We start from the raw sequence: 26,686 nt of genomic DNA, 5'->3' as shown, positions 1-26,686 counted from the left end.
CAGTTCCAGGTATGTGTTTTCTCCTATGGCATGGGTCTTAAGCCTAAGCAGAAGGTGGTTGGTTATTCTCATAACATTCATGCCACTATTGCATCCATGGTATATCTTGCTACTACAGTCATGATCAAACCAGTAGGCATTCCAGCATGGCGGAAAGGAGGGGCTTATAAACCCCCATCTCTCCTGTTGAGGAGCTATTGATAGTTGGTGGCTTCTGGGAGAAGGAGACTCAGTTTCTTAAAGGGATGTCTTCTGACAGGTTGATCACTCTCCAGTGGGTGGCTCCTGACTCATGACTACATGGGCAGTACAAATTAGACTCAGTGCATTATTTTTTTAAAGGGGGAGAAACCGCAAACTTTGGAGAAAGAGCTGAGGGGTGAGATATGGATCTGAAAGGAATTGTGGGAGGAGTGGGGAATAATTATAATAAAATTACATTGTATGAATGTATGAAAGTCTTAAAAATTAACAAAGCGCTATATTAAAACTGGCAGACGGAAGGTTGTGATAAGGAAAGTAAGAATACTGAAGTCTAAGATTACTGCTGAGATTAGACACTAGCAATGCAGGGTAGATATTTGGTGAATGTTCAGATTCAGCCAAAAAAGTTTTTGTATTGTTGTATCTTTTAATCCTGCCCCAGGAGGCAAACACTGACTTACAGAAGGGTATTTACATAATGCCAGGCACACATTACTGTTACAGTCATCAGTGAATCATTTTTCTTTCATAGACTGGGGTGTCTTTTAAAATTCATTTGAGTCATTTGTAAGAAATCAATCAGTAGAACAGAAGTGCTCTTTATATGCTATTATAAGAGACATAAATGGGTTAAAGTCAAGAAAAGCAAACATGTTACTAATTAAATATTATGTTGAAGTCATTTAAAAGATAAACTGCAAGTTTTCACAACAAATTGATCTGCTTTGGCTTAGCTTATTTTAGCAAATGATTTATTATTAAGCAAATTTAGATAATAGGATTATGATTGTGATTTTTAAGAATCTTACTATTGCTGGGCACAGTGGTGTACATCTTCAATCCCAACACTCAGGAGGAAAGGCAGGCAGATCTGTCTGAGTTTGATGCCAGCCTGGTCTATATAATGATTTCTAGCCAGCTAGGGCTACAAAGTGAGATCATATCAAATTTTTTTAAAAGTCTTGATATTTTAGACCTGCATGCTAACAACTATGTATAAGAAATCCATAAGGAAATGTAACATGAATAATAAAAGACCCAGAGACAGATATTGGGGTCCAAGCTTCAAGCTGAAGATCAGAAAAGCAAAGCAGCCAGCCATTATCTCTTACCTCTACCCCAGACTGAAAGACCTCTCTTCAGTGTGGCTGGAAAATAAATCTCCATGTGACACCCTTTGCCTTTTCCTTTTTTTAATACCTCCCTAGTGCTGGAATTAAAGGCATGGGATCCCAAGTGCTGAGATCACCTTTGTATGAGTCATTTCTCTTTAGGACTGGATCAATTTCATGTATCTCCATGTGCCCTTGAACTAATAGACATATCTGCTTGTCTCTTGAGTCGTGGGATTAAAGGTATGTGCCACCACCGACTGGTTCTATGGCTGCCTGGCTCTAGGACTTATGGCTAGCTTTGCTTTCTGTACTCTCAGGTGAGCTTTAATAAATCATAAATAATATATCACCATAAGGAAATAAAAAAAATTAGAAGTGTTTGAATGGATGTATCCTAGGTGGGTAGATAATGCCATTCCAAAAAGCCACAGGATTTTTTAAGATTTATTTTTGAGTATATGGTGGTGGGGGGGGGTATGTCACCTGAGTCCAGGTGACCAGGGAGGTCAGAGACATCAAGCCTTCCAGAGTCACAGTTAGGCAATTGTGAGCTTCCTGATATGAGTGCTAAGAACCGAACTCAGGTCTCTCTAAGAGCAGTATGTGCTCTTAACTACTAAGCCATTTCTCCATTTCTGAAACCCTAGATTACTAAACAAAAAACTACCAGTGTTGGGGAGAACTCCTTTCCTTGGAGTTGTTGGTCAGGGAGGCTCCTGAGGCCAAAATAATACAGGCAATTGCCACTGCTCTTGGTTGCCCAGCAAATTGTTATGTTAAGACCTATTTAGGCTGAATATGCCACATATCACAGCCTGAGCACACAGAGACATCAAGCTAGAACTTGGCTAGAAGCATCCTACCTGCTGGCTAATTGTCATGGTACCAGAAGTATCACACAAGCTACTATGGGAGGATGGTCATCAATGGTCCTGCTCAGCTGTGGACCCTTGTGCAATAATACTTCCTGGCCATGCAAGATACATTGACTGGTACAGTAATGGCAAGTCTGATATGGAGCACCTAACTGTCTTAGTTACTTTTCTATTGCTGTGAAGAGACACCCAAACCAATGCAACTTATAAAAAAAGCACTTAATTGGGGGCTTGTTTACAGTTTCAGAGGGTGAATCTATAGCCATCATGGCATGAAGAATGGCAGCAGACAGGCATAGCACTGGAGCAGTATCGGAGAACTTGCATGCTGAGACAACAACCACAAGTCAGAGAGAGAAAGAGAGAGAGAGAGAGAGAGAGAGAGAGAGAGAGGCTGAGAGAGAGAGCATACTAACTAGAGTAGTAGAGTAGCTTCGTTATTAATCCTTCCCAAACAGTTCTACCAACAGGGGGCAAGCCTTCAAACATATGAACTATGGGGGCCATTCTCATTAAAACCACCACACAACCACTTTCTGAATAGATTTGATGCCTGCTCCACAGGAGGGAATTTACATCTGCTACCATAAACCTGAGCAAAAATTCATGACTGAGGTGATAGGTCCTTCTGTGATTGTTTTACCAAATGGACAGGATATGCCTATCAAATTGCCTTCAAAGTAGCCATACTTATGCACATTAATTAATGTTGCTGTCAACTTTGGTCAGCTACATTTCTTTATGTGGTGGTCAGCAGTTACTCTGAAGACTCACAAGTCAAGATACCAAGAATAAACGACTGTTGAATGGCCAACCATAAATGGGGCATCTATATCACCTTCTCCACAACTCAGGCTCTAGTGGAGCAAGGAGCAGAAAGAATGGGAGAGCTGAAAGTGTGGGGATCAGTAGGAGCACTGACCTCCAAGAATTTCATAGCTGATGCCCTCTTGAACTCACAGAAACTGTGTTTCACTGCACTAGAACTGCACAAAATCTGTGCCTATCAATACCTTGTAGTAGAAGTGGGAGGGGCTTATGGGACCCACTCTCCCATAGGGACTTACACACAGTTAGTGGTTGATGAGAAGGGAAGTTTTCTTCAGTGGTGTAGCTACTGATAAGGTACCCATGTCCGTATAAATAACACTAATGAAACTCATTGGGTCATACACACACACACACACACACAGAGAGAGAGAGAGAGAGAGAGAGAGAGAGAGAGAGAGAGTCGAAAGGGGAATATTTAGGAAGAGAAAAGGGATTAGCAGGAGTGGGAGGGGGACTTGAGAGGGTTATGGAGGGGTGGATATGATCAAAATACAATGAGGAGGACACATAAGAAAAATATTGAGACCTACTATTATGTATACCTCACATATGCTACAAAAGCATTCAAAAATCTTACTCTTTTAGACCTGATCTGCATATAAAGTATGTTTGTAAAAATGTTTCTTTAAAATAATCAATTGAAGGAAAACAAAGATAGATGTATTTAAATTTAAAAAGGTAAGTCACAGTGATCATCGTGAAAGCCAAATATTAAGTACATAGCAATCCTTGTGTACTTGTGTAACATCATTTTCTGCATATATGTGTGTGTCCATATGAAAACAGAAGCATGTATGTATCCATGTCCAAGTAAATATTGATAGCTGAAATATAGTTATCCTTCAACACCTGCAGGGGTTTGTTCCAGGAACCTCTATGGATTTCCAAATCCAAGTGTACTGAAGTCCTTTATATTTTCATGTAACATATACACATCCTCCTGTGTTCTTAGTTATCTCTAGGTCACTTGTAATACCATTTAATTATAGCCACCTGTCAGTCAGCAATGGAGATCAGCAAGCAATGCTTGTTTAGGCTTTTTCACTGTCATGAGCCCATACTACACAAACTAACATGGCTGCACCACCACCAAGCAATATGATATTGGGACCATAGTGGTTATTGCAGTCTGCCCTTGACAAAATAACCATGAGTTATTTTATAACTATATTATATTTCATAACTATAGTATGGCTTTAGTTGTTGTAAGGGAATGTTACCAAGAAAAAGTGTTGACATGTTCAATGCAGAGTTTTTTCAAGTGCTTCTGCCTAATGGAACAAGAATGGATTCACAGATCTGACTGTAATACACACTGACACTCTACCCTCACCAGACTATTGCTGGTGCATTTGATATCAGCCTCATAGTGTCTTATAGTGTTTAGAATTCTTGGAAATGATCTTGGGTGAATCTTTCATTTTACATTTAACACATTTCATTCCCTTTGCCACAATACATACTGCCAAGTTCTTGAAAAGTGAGTATTCTTATCTCTTTATTTCCCAATCCAGCCTTGCCAAATAAATGTGCCCAAGGCTGTTGTTATTTCATAGATATCTTTATGAAGCAGGGAACTATTCAGTAAATGCAATTAATCACAGACATTTCAAAATGCAGTCACATTTTAGCATGTTAAATCGAGGTAAAGTCTACATTCCCCTGACATGATAGCATAACATCTTAATAGCCATCTCATTATTGTGACCAAATATGTGACAAAAACAAATTCAAAAGGAGGGAAAATATTATTTGGACTCATGCTTTCAGAAACTTGAGTCCAGTTTCTTCACTCTGTACAAAAGTGTTACCTTACTATAAATCACTCAAGGGATTAATCCATTCATCCCTGGAAACATCATCACAGACAATCTCCTTGGTATTTCTCAACCCAATCAAGTTGGCCATCAAAAACAGCTGTCAAGAGTGGCTTGAGGCATTCTCTCTTTCAAGTAAGGAATCCTATGGCAAGGAGACTCCCAGAACAATGCCCACTTTGTTTGAAAAAAAAAAAGTTCAGGTTTTGCTCTGCAACAGGTCCCCACGATTTAGCTCATCCTCCAACATCAAATCAAGTGACAGGCAGGCATGGAATTCCAGGGTAAGCAGAGCCTTCTTCTCCATGTAGTTCTTTTCATGAATGTTTGATCATAGAGGAAAGAATGAAATGCAACAGTTATATCCCCTGATAAGCTTTTAGAGACCACTCATGTCTGGGTCTCTTCCTCTTTCAGATGGGTGAATCAAATGAAGACATAGACCAGATGTTCAGCACTTTGCTGGGGGAGATGGATCTCTTGACCCAGGTAAAACCCTCTTCTTAACTTGCAAACCATCGGGGGCAGGGCAAGGATTACATGCCCCTGATGTATCTGTAATAGTGTTGGAAGAAAACAGTAAAGCATTTTATTGGTTCTGCACTCTCAGTCCACATGATTTACTATAACTGTCACACTTACACAGGTATCCCAATGCCTGTGCTTATCATGTCCATGGGAGGAATTCCCATGTTTCCTTCAACAACCACATCTGAGCAACATCCCTAGTAGTTACCTTCATAGAGACTAACTGAGAAAATGCCACTAAGTAAGATGTTTTTGTGTTATCTTTTAAGTAAATGCTATATTTCAAAGGACCATTATGACGTTCTGAATAAGCATGAAAGCCACTCAGCCACAGGCTACATAGCTGAAAAGAACAGTCAACCAAGGCTAGATTGACCCCACTGTGTATGATTACAAGGAGTGGATAAACCTTGGTATCACCAGGTTCCTAAAATAAGCAAAAACAAAAGTGCACTGAAATGCAATAATGTGATTGTAATAGCGAAAAAAATTTCAAGCTTACAGAAAAGTTGAAACAAGAGTATACAAAACATAAAATGAAATATTTTAAAATGTAAAACATTTTCATTTCTGCATGGCAATAAGATAAAGAATAAGATCATAATATAAAAATCAACAAAAGGAAAAATCCTGGGTTTGGGGAGCTTGTTTATCAGTCACTTATTGGAACTGTCAGAACATTGACTCCCTTTGGAGTAAACAAATAATTAAAATTTTTTGCAGAAGGATTTCTTTTCCAGATAACTGGACATTCATTTCTTTGATGCCACTATGTAAGCCCTTATAAAACTATGTATAGTATGCGCCTTCATTCGAACAGAAAAGTCTCTCTGTTGCTTAGAAAAATTAACTAGTTTTTCTGGGTAGTAGTGATGCACTTCTTTAATCCCAGCACTTGAGAGGTAGAGGCAAGCAGAATCTCTGAGTTCAAGGCCAGCTTGGTCTATAAAGTGAGTTTCAGGACAGCCAGAACTACACAGAGAAACCCTGACTTGAACCACCTTCACCCCAAAAAAGAAAGAAAAGAAAAAAAGAAAAATTAACTATTCATTCTCATTATTCTCAATTGACACAGCTTGTTTCAAAACATTTCTTAGGGGTTTTTTAAGCTGAAATTTCCTATAATAGAAAAAAATACAAAACATTTAAGTAAGAACGCAATCTTTAAAAGCATACTTAGAGAGAAAACATGTGTTTGGGGCTTCAGAAATGTTGGTTTTGTGACTCACTCACAGAAACTGTGGCATCTGTTTTCACAGAGTTTAGGAGTGGACACTCTTCCTCCTCCAGAACCCAAGCCACCCCGAGAAGAGTTCAACTACAGTGTGGGGTTTAAGGATTTACATGGTAAGCATGTTTTCTTAAGCAATTTGAAACCCTAATGATGACCGAAGTCTCCATGGAACTATACTCTGACCATGAAACTAAGGAAATGTGAGCATTGTGGTAAATAATGTGTAAGCCCCAGACTGTGGGCAGTATTTTACTATGTCTACACTGAATTAAGAAAGTCCATTAGATATTTTTGTCTATAACAATGAAAGGGAAGACCATCTTCCATTTATGAAAAGTCTCAGGACAACCTCACCTTTTGAAAAGGAAAGCAAAGTTTCTTCTTATTACTAAGGAGCCCATTATCTTTTAATTTTTTTATTACAAAAATTCTTAGCTAGGCATTGGTGGCACACACCTTTAATCTCAACACCTGGGAGGCAGAGGCAGCCAGATCTCTGTGAGTTCGAGGTCAGCCTGGGCTACAGAGCAAGTGCCAGGACACCTCCAAAAGTACACAGAGAAACCCTGTCTCAAAAAGCATACATATATATCAAAGTCATTCAGAGAACGACAGACTTAAGAATGGAATCCACTTCTCATTCTCTATTTTATCTAATGTTGTATTGATTAATATAATTTATCTGTAGTAACATATCTAAGCTATATAAAGAAATTTTAATTCTTTGGCATATTGATATATTAATGAACAACAGAGCTACATGGCACTGATGATGTCTGGCAATGAGCCAGCTCACAGTGCTTTCTGATTTTTTTTACTAAATAGGTTTGTTTTCTGACACTCCCATTTCCTCATTTTGGGCCATCCTGCACAGGGTCCACTCCTTCTTCACTGAACCATCATGCAGTGACTGCCTGATTCCCAGTGCACTCTGCTGATGCTGTCCCCGACACCACTCCCTCTGTTCCATGCAATCTAGTCAACTTGCTGAGCATGCATGTGGCCTCTACAGTAGTCTCACATTTGGACAAAGTCCTAATGAACTCTCTTCCTTCCCCATGTCCCTGTAAGCCTTGTTCATTTTTTCTTATAAAAGCTCACCCAGCCCACTGTTTTCATAAAAACCTTTACTACTTAATCTTACTGGTTTTACTCTTTAACACCTTGGCTGCATTAATCTTGCACTTACGATGGTAAGGTTCCCTGAAGTCAGACGGATGGGACAGACATTTAGATGTTCTCCCTAAAGTCAGATGAAACCCAGCTGATCACCAGTGCTCTCCCTTAAAAATTCTTAGGGAGAACCCCCTTCCATCCATTTCCACTTTCTTCCTCCTCTACTGTTCCAAAGACTGAGGCCTTTGCACCAAAATACTCAGGAGTTCCCTGTGTAGGCATCTGCTCGTGTGCTCCAACCTGACTTTGTGCCTAGAGTGTGAGACACACCCCTGGAGAGCACAAGTTTTCCCTCTTCTTCCCGTTAGAAACTTACTGACATTAAGCACTGAATGTAATTATTTCAGGAGTCCCAATATGTGGGGGTGTGCTACTGGATAAGAATATTCTCCATCTTTCTTATTGTATCATAACAAGTTAAATAATGATTCCCACTTATGCATATGTTGCTCTTAAAAGAAAAACAACTGCTTTCTGTGTTATCCAGATGCAAATAGTTAAGCTTTCTTTTCTTTTCTTTTCTTCCTCTTAGAGTCCTTAAATGCCCTGGAAGACCAAGATTTAGACACCCTCATGGCAGATTTGGTAGCAGATATAAGTGAAGCTGAGCAGAGAACCATCCAGGCTCAGAAAGAGTCCTCTCAGAATCAGCACCACTCAGCGCTTCAGGAGGCATCAGATGGCTGGGTTGCAGCGTCACTTGGTTATGGAGCAAGTGCTGCTGCAGCTGGTGTTGGCCACTATGAAGATGCTTTACCACCTCCACCAGCAGAACCCATGTTAGACCTTCCACCACCTCCACCACCTCCACCACCTCCTGAACCTCTCTCTAAAGTAAGCATTGTAACGAGTCTTTCCCTGCACTCAAAAACATTTCAAGAACCATTGGTGTTAGAAAAGATGATTCTACTTTCAAAGTGTTCTGTAACCAGAACACTTCATTTCCTAATCATAATAAATAAATACATGAATGAATAAATAAATAAGCCCTAACAGTTCTATTCTCAGGATTGTAAGTTATCAAAGGAAGTTGAGCTTATAAGACTATTTCACACTCTTTGCTATTATTGTTCATGTGTGTTATCAGTGGGGTGTTTTGTTCGTTTGTTTGTTTTGCTTTGCTTTGGAGGATTTGTGATTTACAAATCACAAATTTACAAATCACAAAGTTAAGTTTTGACTTTTGTATTAAGAAATTGGATGTTAAGGACTTTTTCAAGTTTCTAATAAAAACTATGAATGTTCCCCTAAATAGACACCATGATCCAAGAGGATGTGTATGACTTTATGAAGTGCTCAACTCCCTTAGGCTGAATACATTACTGGATTCTGTAGGTTGGTCCCTGTATCAGTTCCTTTTCTGTTGCTGTGATAAACCAAAACAACTTAAGAGTGGAAGCGTTTACCTTAATGTAAGGAACAGTTCGTCCTATCAGGGGAGAGAGAGCAGCAGGCCGCCAGAGCAGGAAGCTAACTGATCATATTTCTATTCGCAGGGTAGAAGCAAAGAGCAAACTAGAAGTGGGGTGAGGCGGTAAACTCTCAAAGCCCAGCCACACAGATATATTTCCTCCAGCAAGGTTCCACATCCTAATAGTTCCATTTCTCCACACAGCACCACCATCTAGGGACCCAGAGTTCAAGTACATGAGTTTATGGGGATATTGATCATTCAAACTAACCCAGTCCCCTGTTTTGTGAGCTGATCACAGAATAGCATACTCTAATAAGTGTATGATGCACTTGTTGAGGTCATCATTTCATCTTCTAGGATGAAATTCCCAGGGCTATAAACAATAGTTTCTTTCTGTACCTTTTAGTTAAATATTTAATCACAAGAATTTGTTTATATTCTGGAAACGGGGGATGTAAAATTTGATGATTTTGTTACTATAAATTAACTAGACACTAACACTAACAAGAATTTCCCACTGATATTATTTATTAGACCTTACTGACTGTCTTCTTCTTTACAGGAAGAAGAAGAAGCCCAAGCAAAGGCTAATAAAATTAAATTAGCACTGGAAAAACTGAAGGAAGCCAAGGTCAAGAAGGTAAACCATCAATCACTTTTGCATAGGGGGCATTAAATTAATGATATCATGTTATAGTTACTGATAAACAGTAAAATAAAATCCTCACCTGTCTCTGGGGAGCTCAGTAGCAGGTCCCTGCTTACCATACTCAAGACCCTGGTTTTAACAGTATCATTGAAAGGAAACTAAAAGTGGCACTTTCCAATAATTATCATCTTTAAAGAATTCTCTGGACGCAGTGAAATGGCATAATTTTTCTCTGTATAATATCATTTAGCTAGTTTATGATTTCTGGGTAGGGAACCTGCATCCAACCGTTTCTTGTAAAGGCTTTCTATTGGGTAGTATGATGGCAAAGAGCTCCCCTTGGTGAGATGGAGCAAGAATGACTAACAAGGCAGGCATTTCCTTAGCTTGTACGTGACTTTTTATTGGTTTACACATATATTTTCCCATGAACTAGGATAGTGGGAGTACAAATTTCCTTTAAAAGGAAAGTCTTTAGTTTTGCTACCACCTAGGCAAGGGCTTTCTCGGTTCCATTTTGAGAATCTAAAATCTGTCCATCTTGGACTCCCTTCCCTGAGGGATGCTCTCTGGGGCTTTCCATAGGTGTCTGCTTGTAGCAGGTGGCACGCACTCTGGGCACACTTTAACTGGGTCAGAGCTCAGCATCCCTTGGCCCCACATTTCCACAATTTCTTTTGTGAATTTATGTCCCTTGAGCAGCCTCTAGACCTGATGTCTGCCTGGCTGTCTCCCCAGGAATCACATATCGGCTTTGTTGTTAATCTACTCATTAATTTGTGTAAATTTTACATGACCTGCTCCTAACCCTACTATTTTAATTAATCTGTAATTTTTTTAACATTTTTGCAGAGCATAGGGTTTATTTGTTTTGTTTTTTAGGAGCATATGTATTGTGTTATACTAGAAAAACCTGTATCTAACCTGATTAGGAGACTACACCCACTATTAAAATGTTAGTAATAGTTAGTTAGTGATGGGGGATGCTCTTCCCTATATATGTTTCTCTTATTGGTTGATGAATAAAACACTGTTTAGCCAATAGAGGCATAAAGATAGGCAGGACTAGGAGACAAGGAGAATTCTGGGAAAGATAGGCAGAGAAGAGACCTCGAGGAGACGCCATGTAACCAAGGAAGGAGTAACAAGTCTGGACCCTTCTCTGGTAAGATAAGACCATGTGGAAATACTTAGATTAATAGAAATGGGTTAATAATTAAGAGAGAGCTAGCCAGTAAGAAGCCCTAGCCATAGGCCAACAGTTTAATAATTAATATAGCATCTCCGTGTGTTTATTTGGGGATGAAAGGTGGCTGCAGGACCTGGCGGGACAAGAAAACTCCAGTAATAAGTTAGTTTAGTTAATGGAAAGGGTACTCAGTCTACATCTTATTTCAATTCCTGAAGTATCTGTCATCTCCCATATATTTAGGTAAATAGTCCTTGTCACTTGGGATCTTAATGCCTTATTTTTCCATGGCGCCTGCTACAATTCTTGACTGAAGGAGTTATATACATGGTAATTAATTCAGTAAATGTCCCTTGACCATCCCTGGATCCAGACTTTCAAGGCTCATATATTAACATGTTTTCCAGATAGAATTGGTTCTATTCCTTGCAAATACCAATCACCTTGATTTTGTTTTTTGTTTTTGTTACTCTTATTTTCTGCATGTATGTGTCAGCTTTTCCTTACTGTGACAAACACCTAAGATGACCAACTGGATTAGTTACTTTTCTTGTTGCTGGGATGAATACCCAGCAATAGCAATCTTAGAAAGAAGGATTGGTTTCAGCTCTCAGTTTGAGGATGCAGTCCATCATAACAGGAAGGCATGCAAGCAAGACAATCAGGAGCTGAAGTATCAGGAGTGCAAGGCCATTGGTCACATTGTGTCTGCTGTCAGGAAGCAGAGAGAGATGAATGCTCAAACACATGAGCCTGTAAGGGACATTTAACAACCATACCAACATATATACCATACCCACTCGGGTGATGAGGATGAACTGTTACGCTTTGTCTAGGATTAGCCTTTCCACCCAAACTGCAGTTCACCTTCCCTGCTCTTGCCTCCATAGTCCAAGAACCTTCCGTGCCTGCTCATCTTGTACAGTGAAGGCAAACCTTCACTGTGCAAGTGGCCTCCTTTCTGTCTCTATGTGATCTGGATGCCATTATCTCCTTAGCCTCAGTTCTCTCCTCTCTCTGTCTCTGTCTCTGTCTCTGTCTCTGTCTCTGTCTCTCTCTCTCTCTCTCTCTCTCTCTCTCTCTCTCTCTCTCTGCATTTACTGCACTGTAACTACCTGCCCTTGTAATTGCTCCTTGAACATTCTTCAAGTGCTTCCTGTCGTCCTTTTGTACCTATCCATCCCTCCCACTCTTACCCAGATTCTTAGCAGGCTTTTTTTTTTGTCCCTTCCTTAAGTATTAAGCACCTTCTGAGTGAGATTGTCCCCATTACTGTATACACTACTCCCTAAAATTCTTTTACCTTCTCTACTTTTATCCTTAGTGCTTTTTATCACCACCCAATGTACTACCCACTAATTATTGCCTATATTCCCTCTGGATCTCCATAGAAACCCTTCTGGAGACTGTCTTCTTTAACATAGCACTCCCATGTATTAGAGGAGGTACTAGCTGTGTGCAATAGTAAACAGATCCAATGAGATTGTTTTTTGTGTTGAACTAAATTCTAGCAAAGGAGGCAAGGGCAGTGAAAAAAAAATTAAACCAGACTCAGCATGGTGTCCCCATGCTTCTGATCCCAGCACTCAGGATCCGGAGGCAGGAGAACTGCAAATTCAAGGTCAGCCTGAACTACAGCAGTGAATCTAGACCCAGCTAGGGCTGCACAGCAAGACCTTATCTAATAACAATGACAATGATGATTTGTTGTTGTTGTTGTTGTTTTTGTTGTTGTTGTTGTTACCCTTACAAAAACAGAAACATGAGCTGGAAACCAGAAGAAGTGGTAGACAGTGCCTAAACCGCTCCTCAGATGCACTGGTGATAACAAAGCCTCTCTGAGAAGGTAGCTCTTCAGCAAAGGCCTCAGCAACAGCACACATGGGGCAAAAGTTTGCCTAACAAGGGCAAGGCCCTGGACGTGATCCTCATCATCTTAAGAGAGGGAAAAGGGGACGGAAGGAGAAAGAGTAAGAAAAAATCATAATTATACACTTTCAAAACCACTGGATTATTTGTAAATGAGGGCCACATTGTTTATTTTTAGAAGAGATGAAAAGAGAAGTGTGGGACAATAGTGATGCAGTGTCTTTTCTCCAGACGGCCTGTGGAGAACAAGGGCCTTTCAGCTCTTCCTGGCCACCCATCCAAAACAACAGAGCTTTGCCCCTTTTAGTTTCGATGGATTGTGACATCAAAGCCAATCTTCCTGGACCCAAGGAAGATGCAGAGGAAGCACTCATCAGGGAGGAAGGAAAGAAGGCTCCTGACTCTCTGGCTGTGTTCTTTAAGACAACACCCTGTATGTGACACAGCACGTTAATAAAATAATAGAAATGCTCCAGGTTTAAAGAAAATGACAGTGAGGGTCTCACACATGTTTTAAAGGATGAACATGAGTTAGTGTTAGAAGATCAAAAGGTCAAGGGTAGCCTGAGTTACAGGCAGTTACATGGCTTATGCCACCAGGCTTTTGATGCTGCAAACACAATTTGACTTATTTGTTAATTTAATTTATTCCAAAGCTCTGTGACAGAACAATTCCATTTGTAAATCTTTTTATAGAAGCCCCAAAAAGTAATTTGCATGATTTAGGGCTAAAATATTTTCCACTTAACAATTTGCAAGTGAAAATGAGATTTCCTTACCGAATCATTTGGCTCCAGAGAAGATCATGTGATGAATTACTCAGCACCGCTGTGACGTGGTGCTGATCCATGTTGGTACAGAACCCCTCTGCAGCTAGCAAATGTGGTAGAAGCTGTGAAGAACCATAAATATGATTTCTTCCTATTCAGTCACTATGCTTTTTAAACTTTACAGTTATGGATACTCATAAACCCATATGGTTTAAACCTAGTTCACTATTTCTGCCAAAAAGCAGCCTCTTCCATCATTATGAAACTGTGTGGTTTAGCAATATCTTCCTCACTACAAAAATGAAAGGAAAAGGCACCATATGTTTTCCTTCCTAAAGCATCTCTAAGCAGGAATGAAATGTAGTTAAATGTCAATATTTTTCTCTATCATAAATACTGCTTTTCTCTATCATAAAAGCATGTGGGGGTTGGTGGTGCATGCCTTTAGTCCCAGCACTCAGAAGGCAGAGGCAGGCAGATCTCTGTGAATTCGAGGCCAGCCTGGTCTACAGAGAGAGTGCCAGGATAGGCTCCAAAGCTATGCAGAGAAACCTGTCTCAAAAAACCAAAAGAAGAAGAAGAGGAAGAGGGGGAGAAGGAGGAGGAGGAGGAGGAGGAGGAGGAGGAGAGAGAGAGAGAGAGAGAGAGAGAGAGAGAGAGAGAGAAGAAATACTGCTTTCAAAGTCCTGACATTAGTGGCAATAGTTCTCAGCAAAGAACACATATGTGTTCCACAGAAAAACACAAACAGCAAAAACTCTAGCCAAGCTAAAGAGGGTGTAATCATCATGACTGGCAAAGAGGTACCTAAAGAGACACTTTTTCCCTTCCTATGCCATCAGACTGTTGAAATAATGGACCTCAAAGAATTCAAATTTCTCTAGTAACCCCATGCTGGGAGCCAAGAAAGGCTTGAACTCTGGTGCAATCAGCCTGCTCTAGTTTCATTCTGTTGATATGATTTAAAAAAAACTCTGACCAAAAGCAAGCTTGGGAAGAAAGGGTTTATTTAGCTTGCTCTTCCAGATCAGGGAACATCATTGAGGAAAGTTAGGTTGGAATTCAAGGCAGGAACCTGGAGGCAGGAACTATGGGAGGATTGCTACTTGCTAGCCTGCTGGCTGGCTGACTCACAGGCTCATTCATGCTTAGCTAGCATTTTTTAGACAGCCCAGGACCACCTCCACAAGGAATGATGCCATCTGCAGTGGGCTGGGCCAACCTGCATCAATTAACAATCAAGACAGTCCCTTACAGATATGTCCATATACCAAACTGATAAAGACAATTAATTACTCAATTGATATTCCTTTTTTCAGGTCACTCTAGGCTGTCTCAAAAGAACACAGGTCGAGGAAGAACTTTCTTCAGGAAAAGGTTTCATACAGTTATGACACTTTATGAGGCCACTTTGTAGGTTCAACAGGAGTCAAAACAATGACAAGTCAATGATGGGCAAGGCCACACCTTAACTGGGACTGCTTAATTATGCAAATCTCCCTCCCCCAATTCAAACCTTAAACCTCTTGCTAATACCCTAAGCAATGACTCAAGGGCCACTGCACCCTTTATTTCGTCCTCTTCTCACTGTAACCTTATTGAATAACTCTTCTCTTTCTGCTGTTCACCTTAACTAGTACCTTTAATGGCATACTGGTGACAGTGGCAAAGTCTAGCTTATTGAGGCTGCCATACCCAGGCTTTTACCCTAAAAATTCCTGTAACAAAGGAACTTCAGTCACAAAGATACAGGGAGATCTTTTAACAAGAAATACTGCTGGTCCTAACAACAAAATGGGAACAAGAAACGGAAGGATGTTGGGAAATCGAGAAGTTGGCACTTCTTCAGTGCTCTTTGTTCTATGTCTCCCCCACCAGAATGCAGTGACTTGAAACTGGGCCAAGGGCCTTGTTTATTGCCTGTTTTTGTGTTTTTTTAATTTGTTTTTCCACCACTGTGTTTCTGATATATATAGGAGTTCACAATGAGGTTGGGAGATGCATTCCACTCCAAAAATATTTTTTTGTTTGCTCTCTGGGAATTTCAGACATGTATACAATGTATTTTGACCATATTCACCCCCCACAAGCCCCTCTCCAAATCTTCCAAGACTCCCTAGCATATCTCATCCCAGGTTCATGTCCTGTTTTCTCAGCTCACTGAATCCAGTCAGTGCTGCCAGTGTGCACATATGTATAGGTTCATCCACTGGAGAGTGGGCAGCCTACTAGGGATCGCATCCCTGAAGAAAACTGGCTCTTCCTCTTCCAAGTGTCATCTACTGCTAATAGCTTCTTCAGTAAGGGTGGGCCTTCATGAACACCTCTCCCATGCTGCAACTTTAACTGTACTGATCCTGAACAAATTTTGTGCAAGTAATTGCTGCTGTGCATTTGTGAGTGCAGCAATCCTGTCACGTCCAGAAGACACTGTTTTACAGCAGTCCTCACCAACATTTGGCTCTCACAACTTTTCCACCTGCTCTTCTCTGAGCCTTACAGGGAGGGGTGTGTATAGATGTCCCATTTAGTGCTAAGCATTCCACTTATTCTATGTACATTGACCAATTGAGTCATGACACCCTCATGAGAGTCAAGAGCTACATTCCTCTATGGATAAAAATATTAAGTATTTAAAAGGCAGTTTGATGCTGTATCCATTTAGTAAAACAATAGTATTATGTTCTTCTCTGGGGCCCTCAGCCTTGGGTTCTTGGTCCAGTTTGTAGTAACAGGCTTGAGTTCTGTCTCATAGAGCAGGCTTTAAATCCCAATCAGAAAGTGGTTGGTTACCACCACCCCCCATAACAATCATGTCATTACTGCTAGTTGAGGAGTCATCTGCAGCCTTACCAAACTGTGAACCCTGCGAGCTACTGGAACAACAGTTTAGCAAGATATCCACAGGATGCATTCCTAATGTACAGTAGCAGAAATAATAGCAGCCTGCCTGACTGACAGTTCTGTGGTTTCATCTTCAGCTTGTGGTTAAGGTGCATATGGACGATAATAGTACCAAGTCACTGATGGTGGATGAGCGACAGTTGGCTCGGGATGTTCTGGACAATCTTTTTGAAAAAACCCATTGTGACTGCAATGTGGACTGGTGTCTTTATGAAATATATCCCGAATTGCAAATTGGTAAGTCTCTTTATCACATGTGGGTTGTAATTCAAAAGCCTGGCTTTTTGTTTTATTGTGGGCTTTAGTCTGTTTCATACATTTGTTCCAAGATCTCAAGACATGACACATGTCACTGCCCTCATCTGAGATGAATGTTTGTTTCATTGTTTCCTTGTGGCAGACACTCAGTTGGTAGAGGGTAGCTAGTCTTTGGGAGATATGAACTTTATTACTGTCAACCTGCTAGTGACTCTAAAGGGGGAAGAAAGGGGCAATATGGTTCATCCTGCTACATGCTTAAGACACTCAACAGATTTCAGGAGATCGGGGTATCTGTCAGCTAATATCCCTTTAAAGATTGCTTCCTCAAGGCATAATGTGACTGCCAGATCTTACATCTACTCTCATTTCCCCCTTCCTTCAAATTTGACTGATTGCTAACACTTTGCTAGTGGAAGAGGCTCAGCCTCAGGGGTCAAAGGGCAGTGAAATAAATTGATAGTCTCTCTCTCTCTCACATGCATACCTGTGCAGGCGCACATTCTCTCCAGCAGTTTAATAAATAATCTGTTCCTTCCCATTCAGCCATTCAACCTCAGGGTACACTGCCTCCCAAGATGGCTATATGAAACCCAGAATTACCTGCTTTTGAAACTTTAGGGCATTTTTTTCTGTAGAAAATGTCGGCATTAAAACAGTCCCTTAACCAGGCATGGTGGCACATCCTTGTAATCCCACCCTTGGAGAGGCTGAGGCAGGAGGAGGATGAGTCCCAGGCCAGTCTGGACTGCATAGGGAGAACTTATCTCAAAACTGACACAAAACAGTGCAGAAGTCTTGAAGTATTCTTCAATTCCATGAATCAGGAAGACAAGGGAAGGAAAAGCTTCCATAACTTTCAAGCTTGGTTCAGGTATTCATCTATTATCTTGAGAATGACTTATGAGTTTCACAGTTTCATTCAAAATGTTTAAGCAGCAGTTGCTCTTTAGTCACTCCTATAATGACTATATTTACCACCGGTAAGAATGATGTAAAATGAAAAGCAAAATTCTAACACTAAAAAGCATGACAGCTATTGCCCAAAGTATTGTGATTTCTGCCATTTATGTTTCTATGTAAAACAAATCTAGCCAGTCGTTGGTGGCGCATGCCCTTAATCCCAGCACTCAGGAGACAGAGGCAGCCAGATCTCTGTGAGTTAGCCTGGTCTACAAGAGCAAGTTCCAGGACAGCCTCCAAAGCCACGGAGAAACCCTGTCTCAAAAAAAAAAAAAAATCCAAAACCTGACAATGACATATAAAAATAGCAGAAACATTGCACTATTGTGGCAGGCAGGTATGTTAGTTCACAGGGCAGGCACTGAACCTCTCTGGTTCTCCTGCCTCTTTAACAGAGGACTGCACAGAGACAATGGCAAGTTCAGGAAAGGAAATAGTTTATTAGGGACAAGATACACAGGGGCCTGGAGGTGTACCATGCAAGAAGGGAGAGAAGGAGCTAAGCGGGGGTGCCCAGTGACCTTTTAGGGGTCATTAACATAGTACCTGCCTCCACCAAGTTTTTCAGAGCAAGTGCCCTTGGCTGAACATATCCAGACCCTGCTAAGTAAGAGCTGCCAGTCCTTACAACCCTTGTGAATCATTGTATTTAACTCAATAATAGACTCTCATCTGAATTATCTTTCATTTCATCAGAGAGAATTTTTGAAGACCATGAAAATGTTGTTGAAGTTTTATCACACTGGACAAGAGACACAGAAAACAAAGTACTGTTTTTGGAGAAAGAGGAAAAATATGCTGTGTTTAAAAATCCTCAGGTAAGATGACCCATACTTCCTTAAACTATATAGCACATGAAGTTTTTTGTCACCTGTGTACTGGCCAAACCATAATCTTGGGAAATCTCACAAATGTGTTCCTTTCAAATAAACACAAACTTACAAATTCAGAGTCCTTTGAAAGACTTAGAAAAAAATTCTATTATTTTTCTTTTTTTCATTAAAAATCCAAAACATATCTATTTGTCATTGTCTAATGCTGCTGGGTTTGAGTTTCTAATAGGATCCATTAGTCCAATGTGTCTTGATGAAATATAGATTATTAACTTTTCTATTGCAAAGTTATACATTTTGTAGTTTATATTTGTTGCTTATTGATGCTGTAATAACTAAAGGGAGTGTTATGGAAGGTCTGAGACTCATAACCTACCACCATATTAAAAAAAAAATGATGAAGAGAGAAATATTTATTTACAGTTTGGGCCAGAGCTTTTGAAAGAAAAATACTTGGTTTCTTTTTACATTTTCTATGGCAGAGTTACACTTCATAGAAAAGATAAAATAAAGTCCAGGAACTATAAACATGTAAATTTAATCAGAATGCTATGCACTCTGTTCTTGGAGACACTTCCCCACTCTGCTGATGCTGTGGCTACAGCCCATTCCTTCTCTCAGCATAGAAATCCCTGGGGAGTGTTCATAAACCACTCTCAAACATCCTGTCTTTCACAGGGTCCCTGCCACACTATTACAGAGCACTCGGAGAATATAAAATATATTGTGATGTCCTTAAGCAATTGACACAAACACAAAAGCATTGTTCACATATATGAAAGAGCATTCCTCAAGTCATAGATCAGGGTGCAACCAAAAAGGCTAAGGCTTTCTGGGTGTGGCCTCAAGCAACTTGAATCACATGAGAACCAGAATGTCAGTCTGTACTGCATGTCAGCACAGTCAACGGAGGCTGGGATACCCCAAAAGGTCTGCCTTCCCCACCCCATGTAGTATACTCTATAGGGCGCCCTAAAAATGCAGTTCATCATTTCAAAGTGAAGCCTTGTCCTTCTAGTTGGGAGCCACCCTTGTCTCTGATGTGAGATATCAGGATTCTCTTCTCTCCTCTCTACTTCCTTCCTTTGCTATGGTTCTCTGTGGAGCAGAACTCATACAAGACTACTTAGTCTGATATTACTCCCAGGCGTCACAAACCAAAGGCTAACTCAGCAGCATATACACACTGAGTTCTTGTTTAACATCAGGTACCAGTGTGTCTCTATATAAAGGGCCCTTATCTTTCCCTCCAGTCCCAATCATATTTTTTAAGGAAATTCTAAGACTGTTAATGATGGAAGTGATCTCCAAGGTCATCCAGACATCTTTCCATTTCATGAAAGGAAACTGAATCTCGAATCACTAGGGGCAGAATTTGGAGAGTCTGAGAGGCAGGCTACCTATGGGAAAATGTTCTTTCCCCGTGTGTTGGTTTTATCATTGTGGTAGCCAAATACTTGACAGGAATAACTTAAGAGAGAAAGGGCTTATTTGGCTTACAGTTGCAGAGGTCTACACCCATTGTGGTAAGGAGGATATGGGTTGGGGGGGGGAGGCTTCATGTCATGGCAGACAGGAAGCAGAATAAGGTAGTAACAGAAAAAGGCTAATGAAAGCTAGAACCCCAAAGACATAGCCTTAGTGACCTACTTCCTTCAAGCAGCGCGAGCGCACATATGCGCACAAGCACACAAACACACACACACACACACACACACAGAGAGAGAGAGAGAGAGAGAGAGAGAGAGAGAGAGAGAGAGAGATTCTACCACTTCACAGTATTCTATTCAGACTGAATCTGTCGTAGGATTAATCCATTCATTAGGTCAGGGTCCTCATGGCCTATGTGACTCTAGAAATGCCCTCACAGACAGGATCAGAGAGTGTTTTAGTAATATCCTAAATGAGCCGGGCGTTGGTGGCACACTCTTTAATCCCAGCACTCGGGAGGCAGAGGCAGGCAGATCTCTGTGAGTTAGAGGCCAGCCTGGTCTCCAGAGTGACTGCCAGGATAGGCTTCATAGCTATACAGAGAAACCCTGTCTCGAAAAAAAAAAAAAATATATCCTAAATGTCTCTCAATCTAGTCAAGTTGACAAGATCACATAACTAACCTGTGCTGTTGTGTTGTTGGCAGGCATGCAGTTTGTTTCTAGCTTGGTATCTAAGTAGTAATTAAATAGTAATGCTCGTATATGTTTTTAGGTGAACATAGACAGACATTTCTCTTGCACATATACCTATGAATAAAATTACTGGGACATAGATTATGTTTCTATTTAGCTATGGCAAATGCTGAAGAGGGATTTTCTGGATAATTTTTAGGTTTGCTTTCTCTTTATCATTGTATGAGACTTCCTATTGTTCTAGATTCTCAGCAACCATTGGTATTGCTTTTTCCGGTTAGTTTGAACAGCTTAATAATAAAGTCACCAATAAGGTGAAGTCGATGATGTAATTATATAACGAGGCCCAAGATAAATGATAAATAGATGTTTATTGGGGACAAATACACAGAAAAATACAAAGAACCACCAGAGCATTTCCCTGCTCTTCCTACCAGATCCACTGACCCACCAGAAAAGAGTACACAACGGAAAGCTGCCTCAAGCTTCTCTCTTTCTGCTTCTGTCCACCTGAAGCCACACCCAAAGGGGTGTGGCCACTATTTCAGGTCCACAGACCAGATGCCTCAATAAAGCATTGGTTTCACATTAACGAAAGAAATAAAAAGCATTTCCTTTCAGTGTCATTTAATCAAAAGTGAGTCTAAATCTGAATTCTGTACTTCATAGCCCCTCTGTCTTTTGTCTTCTGTCTGTGGTATGGGTCTGAATCTGTGTTTGCCTCAAGGCTATCTTGTATCTCTGTCCTTGTGTTTGTATTTGTGTCTGTCCCCAGTGTCTGTCTCTGTCTGTTTCTGTCCCTATCAAACGGATTTGCTCCATCTTTATTGAACAGTACAGAAGGCATCACATGGGGAAGGAATGAGGGGCACTTTGCAGAGTTTTTAGAAGGGTTTAAGTAACTTACTCCAATTAATGCAGATAACAATCAGTATCACAAACATCATTGTTTAAAATCCATATCAAATGTTGCATGTTGTGTTCAATATCTATGGTGGATATTCATTTTATAAGATTGTTTTCAACCTCTATTTTTGCTGTTTTCAGCACCTAATACACATGCATTATTCTAGGAGGCCAGAACATGGAAGACAGTGTGCAACTTAAGACTGAAGCTATGCATTACCTTATGTTGTAAAAATTATTCACAGCCAGGAAGCAGAGAAAGATGAATACTGGCACTCCGCCCACTTTCTTTCTTTCTGAATCTAGTTTTAACAAGAAAGATTAATCATATTATACAGGTGATATGAAAACAGAAGGGAGACTATTTGTGAGGTAGAAAGAGACCGGCAAGAGGAAGACAGGGGCAGTGGAGCAGGGCAGAGGGAAGGGTATGAATAATAACAAAGTATAGTTTCTTACATGAATGAAAGTGTCATAATGCATATGACAGGTAGGATTTTAGTTGGGGGGTGGTAGAGGAGGAAGGGAGGGAGAAGGGAACTGGGATCGTCATGTAATTCAATCTTGTTTGTAATTCAAATATATAAAAAATAATAATTAAAAAAAGACAGGCATGAGAAAAAAAGGAAAGTGTCATAATGAAGCCTGTTACTTCATATGTGTACTTAAAATTTTAATTAAAGGAGAAAATAATGAAGGAGAGAAGAGAGGGGTGGAAATGACAGGGAAGGGGGAGGGGAGGGGGAGGGAAAAAGGTAAACAAGATACCCAGTGGGTAGAGACACCTGTACTCAGGCCTGTCAACCTGATTTGATCCCTGGTTCCCACAAGGTGGGGGGAGGGGCACGACACTGATTCCTGACTGCTGTCCTCTAAATTCCATACACCTGTGCAACCTACACACTCTCTCTCTCTCTCTCTCTCTCTCTCTCTCTTCTCTCTCTCTCTCACACACACACACACACACACACACACACACACACACACAACCTTTAAAAAAGAAAATAGTGCCTATGTCCCAGAGGCATTAAAACACACGTAAAGGGAAGTTTTGAGCTCAATTCCGAGAAACAACAGCAGAAGGATTTTCCAGCACTTTTTCGTAGAGGGCCTACTCAGGCATAAGTCAAAGGCATTCACCAATGGCCAGAAAAGAGACTGCGTAGCTGGCTTCAGGTGTCTGGTGCCGACTATTACTTCAGTGTGTCCTCTGACAGCACTTGCATTCTACTTCTCAGTTTGTAATAATGCCACAGCTGCTCTTTCTGCCCTAAAGAAGCCACTGCAGCGTGAAATCCATTCGATTCACTGTTAAAATGATGTATGGGAGGAAGGTGGTTTGATCTCACCCAAATGCAGTACTCATTTCCGATAAAGTTAGCCACGATCAGTTACAAGCTTGTGGAGAGAAACCAGGGTCTGCACATTTGCAGGACAGAAGATGCTTAACTGTGGATCGGGGAGAATTCTGTTGAGTGGGAATGGATAGCAGGTCACCCCCGTGTGAGAATGGAGAAAAATGGGGTGTGTGCTGATAGCCCTGCTGAGCGTCATTGTTGCACCCTCTTCCATTTAAGAGCACTTCAGATCTCCTCAGGAGCGATTGTTTTAGCCTCATTCCTGGAGGAATCGGCAGTGGGTGAGCTAGCCATGTACAGTGCTTGGGTACAATGCTACTGAGTGTTATAAGACCACACAAGCACCTTGGTTGCAGACCTCCCTTGGGTTTCTATCTCTGTCATCTCTGTCCTTACCATAGCTATGATGTTCCTTTCCATCTCAGTAGACTTCCTTGTTATGATAAAACACGAGAGGGACCTTGCTGGGGGGGGGGGACCTTGGTGGATTCCATGGCAGACAAGAGTGACCGAGGAGGAGGGGCAAGTATGCCAGGCAGACAGAGCTTAAGTGAGAAATTTTATTAGAAAGGGGAAGGAGGAGGGAGGAAAGAGAAAAGAGGTCAAGAGGCACAGAGACAGAGGACAGAAGAGGGAGACAGGGAAAGTCCTGTCTGCCCCAGGGGACAGCAGGAAAGAGAGAGCGGGAAAGAGATGGAAAAAAGCATAAGTGGAGGGGGGGTATGTCTTTCTTTTAAAGGTGTCCTTGGCACCTGTGTTCAGACTCTGCATGACCAGGGCTGTCCAGGGTACTTACTGCCTGAGTGCATTCTGCCAGGTGACAGGGACAGGCCAGCATAATGCCTGAGTCCTTACACTCCTTCCTCTGCTGCTTCATCTATTCCTACATAGCCATTATGGCCACCTCCAATGGTGGTTACATCTATAAATGGAGCTCAAACTTGCATGTCTGGACCCATATACCACCTCACACACTTATCTGGTGACACCTTTCTCAACTCCCACTCCCTTTATGAGTCAAGATCTTGCTATGGAGCACAGGCTGGCTTTGAACTCACAATATTTTCTAATTATGGTTTTCCCCTCCCTTTGCTCCTCGGAGCTCTTTCCCACCTCCCCTCTCATCTGGATCCATACCCCTTCTGTTGCTCATTAGAAAACAAATAGGCATCTAGGGAGTAATAATGAAATAAGATAAATGATTTTTAAAAAATAAATCGAACGATGACAAAACAACCAGACAAGAAAAAAGAGCGGAAGAAAAAAAATCACAAGAATCACATACAGATGCAGAGACACTCTTGTTTGCTTGCATACACAGAAATCCCATTTCTAAAAAATGGAAAACTGGAAGCCATACTATATACACAAAGGACCTGTAAGGTAGAATGGGGAAAAGATAGCCCTGACTTAACATTGAGACAAAGAACTTCCAAAGATGCTGTTGAGTTGTTTTGTGTTGGCCATCTGCTATGGGTATTGGGCCTACACTTAGTAGTTTGTTTCCCCAGTGAGACTCCCTTGGAGAAAACAAACTTTTTCATTAGCAAGTGGCTATCAGTTGGTGGGGGGAGCTTCTGGGCTAGGGATGGGGGCATGTGTCCACTTCTCCTTTCAGCTCTAGGACCCCATCTGGTGACGACCTTTGCAGGCCCTGTACATGCTGCCACAGTCTCCATGAATCTGTAGGAGTGCCAGCTCTGCTGTGTCTAGAAAACCCTGATTCCTTGGTGTTCTCCACCTATTCTGGCTCTTCTACTTATACTACCTCCTCTTCCACATAGCTTCCTAAGCCCTGAGGAGAGGGAAATAATGGAAACATCTCTTTTATGGCTGAATGTTTCAAGGTCTCTCACTCTCTGCATATTGCCCGGCCATGGGTCTCTGTTTTTGTTTCCATCTGCAGCAGAGAGAAGCTCCTCTAATGATGACTGAGCAAGGCACTGCTATGAGTACAGCAGTGGTCATTAGGAGTCATTTTGTTGCTATGTTACTTTAGCAGAACAGTGGTATTTGGCTTTCCCTTAGGTCCCTGACCTATGTAATCTCAGGTTCTTGGCCACCCAAGGAATGCTAGGTATGGGTTCCATCCCATGGAATAACATAAGTCAAATATTGGTTGGTTACTCCTACAAGATTTGTGTCACTATTGCACTGGCATGTCTTACAGGCAGGTCACTCTTAATTAATTCCAAAATTAATCAATGAATGTTCTGAATCAATTATGCTCGTGTTTTCTATTTTTATAGATAGTGTCTTAGTTTGTTTTCCATTGCTGTGATTAATACCATGACCAAAAGCAAGATGGGGAGGAAAGGCTTTATTTGGCTTACATATGTGATCACAGTCCATCATCACATCTGATCACAGTCTATCACTGAAGGAAGTCAGGGCAGGAACTCAAGGCAGGAACATGGAGGCAGAAACTGAAGCAGAGACCATGAGGAATGGTAGTTACTGGTTAGTTCTTCATAGTTTTCCCAGTTTGCTTCTTATACCATCCCAGACAACTTGCCAAAGGATGGCATCACCCACAGTGGACTGGGCCCTTGGCACCAATTATTAAAGAAAATATCCTACACACTTGCCTACAATCTGATGGAGGCATTTTCTCAACTGAAGGTCCTCTTCCTAGATCACCCTAGCTTGTTATCAAGTTGACAATAAATAAATAAATAAATAAATAAATAAATAAATAAATAAATATTTTTTAAAAACTAACCAGGACAGGTGTTAACTATTTTTTACAGATAAAAAGCATTGAGAAAATGTGTTCAAATTAATAAATGGATGGGAATAGAAAAAGACCATTTAAGTCTTTGAACTCCTTCCAGGTTGTCAGCTAAAAGCCACTGAAGGCTCAATGATGGTTCTTTTCATCCATTGACTGACAAGATAATTAGGCACTCTCCATTGTGAGGGAAGCAAAGCATTAGAAATCACTTGACTTTCAAACAAGGAGTTTTATGAGTCTTTCACTGTTTCATGCCAGTGTTTCAAGTGATTCCTTTGTTCTGGCCTTTGAGCTTTACCCAGAACAGTAAGGTTCTTGTGGGTGTGCTGGTTGCCCTCTATTTCTAAGGAATGGGAAAGGAATTGTGAAAGAATTTGCCCATTATCTCAGCAGATTCTTTAGAAATAGAGGTTAAAGATGTAGACATTGATGTGAGTGTACCCTTGAAGAGGCTTCACATATACACCAGAAGTTTTAAATGTGGCTTCTTGTGAGTAGCCCGGACTTCCCCACTGTTAATTGTCCTTAGCTTTATAAAGCTGTTGTATCTGTCACTAAATAATAGCATTTGTCATTATCATCTTCAACAGTGAGGCAGTTCCATGAAAGTGGATGCTATTAAAATCCCTGTCCTGCAATGAAGGAAATTAGCAGGTAATAACCAGTGAAGGGTTATAGACAAAAGTCACAAATCTGGCTTCATGGCTCTCATGATTTTAGGTTCACACCAGTCTACACCAAAAATGGTTTAGAATGTTCCACCACCATCACGCCCTACATGGCAGGTTATATTGAAGTTAAAGTCAAGGAAATGATGTATTAAAAAACAGGGGTAAAAAACACAGCTCTGTCAGTGTTCTGTTTGAACATGGTTTAACTAGTTGCCACTTGTGAGCATCTGAGCTAAAGCTTCTTCTGTGCTGACAGTGACAG

The 26,686-nt window shown here is 40.9% G+C and overlaps 1 protein-coding gene and 1 long non-coding RNA gene across 4 annotated transcripts in view; one reads left to right on the top strand and one right to left on the bottom strand.

Moving 5' to 3' along the window:
- Positions 1 to 26,686, top strand: part of Apbb1ip (amyloid beta precursor protein binding family B member 1 interacting protein) — a 107,272-nt gene that overhangs the window by 45,298 nt on the left and 35,288 nt on the right. For all 3 annotated transcript variants that reach the window (XM_027405348.2, XM_035442795.1, XM_027405347.2), the window contains 6 exons: positions 5,260 to 5,331; positions 6,630 to 6,717; positions 8,313 to 8,614; positions 9,757 to 9,834; positions 16,653 to 16,812; positions 18,493 to 18,614. In XM_027405348.2, coding sequence (XP_027261149.1) covers positions 5,260 to 5,331; positions 6,630 to 6,717; positions 8,313 to 8,614; positions 9,757 to 9,834; positions 16,653 to 16,812; positions 18,493 to 18,614 — 822 coding nt within the window. The remainder of the gene's footprint in view (positions 1 to 5,259; positions 5,332 to 6,629; positions 6,718 to 8,312; positions 8,615 to 9,756; positions 9,835 to 16,652; positions 16,813 to 18,492; positions 18,615 to 26,686) is intronic.
- Positions 4,227 to 26,686, bottom strand: part of LOC118238595 — a 61,565-nt gene continuing 39,105 nt past the window's right edge. The window contains exons 4-5 of the long non-coding RNA XR_004769318.1: positions 13,681 to 13,793; positions 4,227 to 5,397 (exon numbers count right to left, since the gene is read on the bottom strand). This is a non-coding gene — a long non-coding RNA (uncharacterized LOC118238595). The remainder of the gene's footprint in view (positions 5,398 to 13,680; positions 13,794 to 26,686) is intronic.

The sequence above is a fragment of the Cricetulus griseus genome, chromosome 3 (genome assembly GCF_003668045.3).
Source record: "Cricetulus griseus strain 17A/GY chromosome 3, alternate assembly CriGri-PICRH-1.0, whole genome shotgun sequence".
Classification (NCBI taxonomy): Eukaryota; Metazoa; Chordata; class Mammalia; order Rodentia; family Cricetidae; genus Cricetulus; species Cricetulus griseus.
The sequence above is the reverse complement of the archived record's forward strand: the minus strand, read 5'-3'. Positions and strand labels throughout refer to the sequence as shown.